The following is a 4,134-nucleotide window of genomic DNA, read 5'->3' on the forward strand; positions in this document are numbered from 1 at the left end:
GATTTGGACGTTTCTGCGGAACCAATTGTTGACACATTCTTACAGTTTTGAGCTCTCAGGGTATTTTTAGAGGCGGCAACTGTTTGAGATGTTTACTTACTAATGATCTCATTGGAAAGAAACCTTGCGAAGAATTGAAGATGTGGAATCAAGGTTCGTTTTATTGATCGAAGCTTATTTTTATTTCAACTTATTTTTATACGTGCCAAGAATGTATATTATACCTACCTAAATTGATTTATATCAGAACAAAGATGTTTAATATTATGTGTGAGGCTATTTTCAAACACACATTTTAGCACGCATTTGATTTAAATTAAAAAATAGTTGTAAATGTTCTACCAAATGATCCACGTTTATTCAAAAATAATGTGTGTACCTAAGTAATACTAATATGAAAAATATTGTGCAAGTGCAAAACCAATTAATCTAATTGAAAGTGGCTATGGTCGGTAACATAATTCAAGTAGATTTAAACACTCTGAACAATAGAAATAAATTAAATGAGCTACACGACATTATTAAACTGCAAAGCAATGACAGTGTACGAGGTGAAGAAAGACACGCATGCGGGTAGCAGAGTCATATCGACGTTGATGCAGCCGAATGCGCGCGCGTGGATCGGCCGCGTGGACATCATGCGCAGGAGATCCTTCGTGGCCTTGTGGTAGTCGTCACCTGAAATAAACACCAAATTCTAATCACTTAGATGAGGGAAAGGCAATAGATGATGTGCATTATGCAGCCACCCACAAGGTGGATCGACGACCTCATAAAGGTAGCGGGAAGGCGCTGGATGCAGGCCGCCACCCAGCAGGCCATTATGGAAATCATTGGGGAAGGCCTATGTTCAGCAGTGGACGTCCTATGGCTGAAATGATGATGATGATGATTGTGCAACCAAGATTATGCCAAGATATTCTACGATACTCCCGATGAATTTGAGTCTTTAGTCTAACCAATAATTTAAACATGGAAGAAAATTATTCTACCCCAGGTAACTGAGAGGGTGATCTGTGGTGTGTGTGAAAATATGCGAGCATCAGGCCTCCCTGACCCGACTGGGAAGTACAGGTCAAAACCTCCATTTATTGCTGCTGCAGGAGACTAAGGCTGGGCTGCACCATCTTTAACTTTGACAAACGTCAAAAATCTGTCAAATTCCATACAAAAAACACCGGTTACCTATAGTTACGGTCAAAGTTAGGCAGTGCAACTCAAATGACCTGTCTGTGGTCACCACCTAAGTACCTAATGTTCAGCGAGTAAGAACTGATGATGATGAAGATCTATGGTTACCGCTGTATCACGTGGTATTCAACGAGTAAATTATACTAACTTGGCTGCGACAGTACAAGCAGTTTGCACAGCCGTCGCCGCAGCACGTCAGCGCTGTTCTCCATGCGTTGCGCAGCGCGGGACAGCATGTACAGTATGCACAGCATCAGAGCCAGGGTGGTGAGGTACACAGTCGTGTCCTTTAGTGTAGAGCGGCCCTTGGAATCCAAAAAGGTTATTGAAAACATACTAGTAAATGCTAGTAGCGTGTCCGTTTTGCCTGCTAGGACAGTGTCGTAGAAGAAAAACCACTACGTTACCATTACGAAGGAGTTAATAAAATACTACCCATGAAATTGTAGTTCCCAAATTCAGAAAGTTGTGAGTGTCTTACGCAGGCCACGCCGTAATTTTGATATTGCGTCCGAGTAGTTCACTTGAGTAAAGAATTCGAGACAGTCACCGTGTAGATACGCCAGGAAAACGATTAAGGTAAGTGCGACATTTTTTCTACAAGGTTTAGCAATAAAATAACTTACAGCAACACTTTGTGATGCCATTGTGTACAAAAAGATGATGTAGTAAAACATCGCAGTGGCCAACATGATTGTCAACTGAAAATAGAAAATGTACAATTATTGCAACTTTTTTTGTAATGATAAAAGTAAGTAGAAAAAAACCGGAGTCTTGTACTCTTCACGCTCTACAATAGAACATAATTGGTTCATAATAGTAGGTACCAAAATATAGAGAAGTAAATTATTATGATTACCTGTATACCAAACTAGCGGCCGCCCGCGACTTCGTACGCGTGGATCTCGTTTTACTCCATTAGGGGTGGAGTTTCGTAAAATCCGCTCTTAGCATCTATAGCGCATACATTTTAAATTTCAACTCTCTTACTTTAAACACAGGACTTTCATAATATAAACTTCCAACCCTCCTTTTATCTCCTTAGCCCCCGTAGTTGATTTCTAATGATACATTTTCAGTATAAGTACCACCACCACCACCACCATTTCTGCCATAGGACGTCCACTGCTGAACATAGGCCTCCCCCAATGCTTTCCATGTTGATCGATTGGAAGCGGCCTGCGTCCAGCGCTTCCCTGCTACCTTTACGATGTCGTCGGTCCACATTGTAGGTGGAAGTCCCACGCTACGTTTTCCGGTACGCGGCATCCATTCCAGAACCATTCTGCCCCATCGGCCATCAGTTCTGCGTACTATGTGCCCTGCCCATTGCCACTTCAGCTTGCTAATCCGTCGGGCTATGTCAGCGACTTTGGTTCGTTTACGGATCTCTTCATTTCTGATTCGATCTCGCAAAGAAACACCAAGCATAGCCCTCTCCATAGCACGCTGTGCAACTGAGCTTCTGTATAAGGCCTATAGTGAGAGGCCACGTTTCCGAGCCATAAGTTATCACTGGTAACACACATTGGTTATACACTCTAGTCTTCATGCATTGAGGTATTTTGGACGAAAAGAAAAGATGTTGCGTAGTTTCCCGAACGCTGCCCACCCGAGTTGGATTCGACGATTGACCTCCTTCTCGAAATTGGACCTACCTAGCTGTATCGTTTGTCCGAGGTAGACATACCTACTTGTCGACAATCTCGAGAATTGAGCTCCCAACTGAAACTGGGTAGGGCGCAACATGGACATTCGACATAAGCTTCGTTTTGTCCATGTTCATCCTCAGGCCTACCTGTTGGGAAAATCGATTAAGGTCTTCGAGCATTGTGCCAAGATCTTCCAACGATTCTGCCATGACCACAATATCGTCGGCAAACCGATGTGTACACAGTACCACAGTGTACCGAACAGTATATTATGTACACCTCCACAATATCTAGAGATCATAGTGAGCATACATTTTAACTTTCAAGTCTCTTACTTTAAAAACCGAGGACTGCAATACAGACTTCCAACCCCCTTTTTAACTCCCATAAGGGTTGAATTTTGCAAAATTTCGTCTTAGTGACTACCTACGTTCTAAAAGGAGGTGTATTCCACTTTGATCACCTGGCTTTGATCAGCCAGGTGATCAAAGTGGACTTACAGCGACAATTTAGTGTCCTTTGAATTTATTCTGTGCCTTTGATCACCCACGGATACGATGTCCTGGGTGAGCCAAGTGGACTCTAGTTAAATTATTATTTTAGTGTCCTTTGATCATCTACAAACAAATCACACCTCCTCTGAATAGTCACATGTCCAATTGTTGTACTACATATTTTGTTTTGTAACATTTTTGATATTTTCTAAAAACCGCAATAAACAAATTGGACATGTATGTGACAATTCAGAGGTATGATTTATTTATAGGTGATCAAAGAACACTAAAAAAATAATTTAACTGGAGTCCACTTTGATCATCTTGGTGGTCAAAGCCAGGTGGAATAGACCATTAACCCCTATGAGAACTCTTTTGAGACTTGTAGTTTCTGAGACTTCGTGATGAGTGAGTGAGTCACTTAGTCATTCAATTACCTTTCTTTCTACTAAAATTATACGTACCTATAGTAATTATCATTAAAATCAAATAAGTAAGTACCTACCAACCTAAGTAATTAAAATAAAGACCCTACCAAAAAACTAACAAATTACATACAGAAAATAAAAACGAAGTAATTCTTATCCTATTTAACTACAATCGCCCACGCGCCCATCCCATTTGTCCGCCGCTGAACCGTACCCTAATATTCATCTCGGTAGATGGCGGCACATAGTAAGAATTTGCAAGGAAGTTTGTAAAAAGTCACTAATTAACACTTTGATTTGCTCGTTTAAACACAGTGAATGATTCAAATAGGTACATACAGTGAATGGTTCAGTTACATAAAATATCTT

The 4,134-nt window shown here is 41.0% G+C and overlaps 1 protein-coding gene across 1 annotated transcript; it reads right to left on the reverse strand.

Moving 5' to 3' along the window:
• Positions 1–508: 508 nt before the first annotated feature.
• LOC114351372 (uncharacterized) lies at positions 509–1,838 on the reverse strand. Its single transcript, XM_028302556.1, has 3 exons — positions 1,818–1,838; positions 1,340–1,496; positions 509–678 (listed from the first exon to the last, which is right to left on the reverse strand). Exons 1-3 carry the CDS (start codon positions 1,836–1,838, stop codon positions 509–511), a joined length of 348 nt encoding a protein of 115 aa, XP_028158357.1.
• Between the last annotated feature and the right edge of the window lie 2,296 nt (positions 1,839–4,134).

The sequence above is a fragment of the Ostrinia furnacalis genome, unplaced genomic scaffold, assembly GCF_004193835.3.
Source record: "Ostrinia furnacalis isolate ACB-3 unplaced genomic scaffold, ASM419383v2 OfSCF1132, whole genome shotgun sequence".
Lineage (NCBI taxonomy): Eukaryota > Metazoa > Arthropoda > Insecta > Lepidoptera > Crambidae > Ostrinia > Ostrinia furnacalis.

Coding starts and splice junctions, on each gene's coding strand:
- LOC114351372 (XM_028302556.1), bottom strand. CDS start 1,838: ATGGCATCACAAAGTGTTGCT. Junction 1,497..1,817: donor TGGCATCACAAAGTGTTGCT/GTAAGTTATTTT, acceptor TTGGATTCCAAG/GGCCGCTCTACACTAAAGGA. Junction 679..1,339: donor GCTTGTACTGTCGCAGCCAA/GTTAGTATAATT, acceptor TGTTTATTTCAG/GTGACGACTACCACAAGGCC.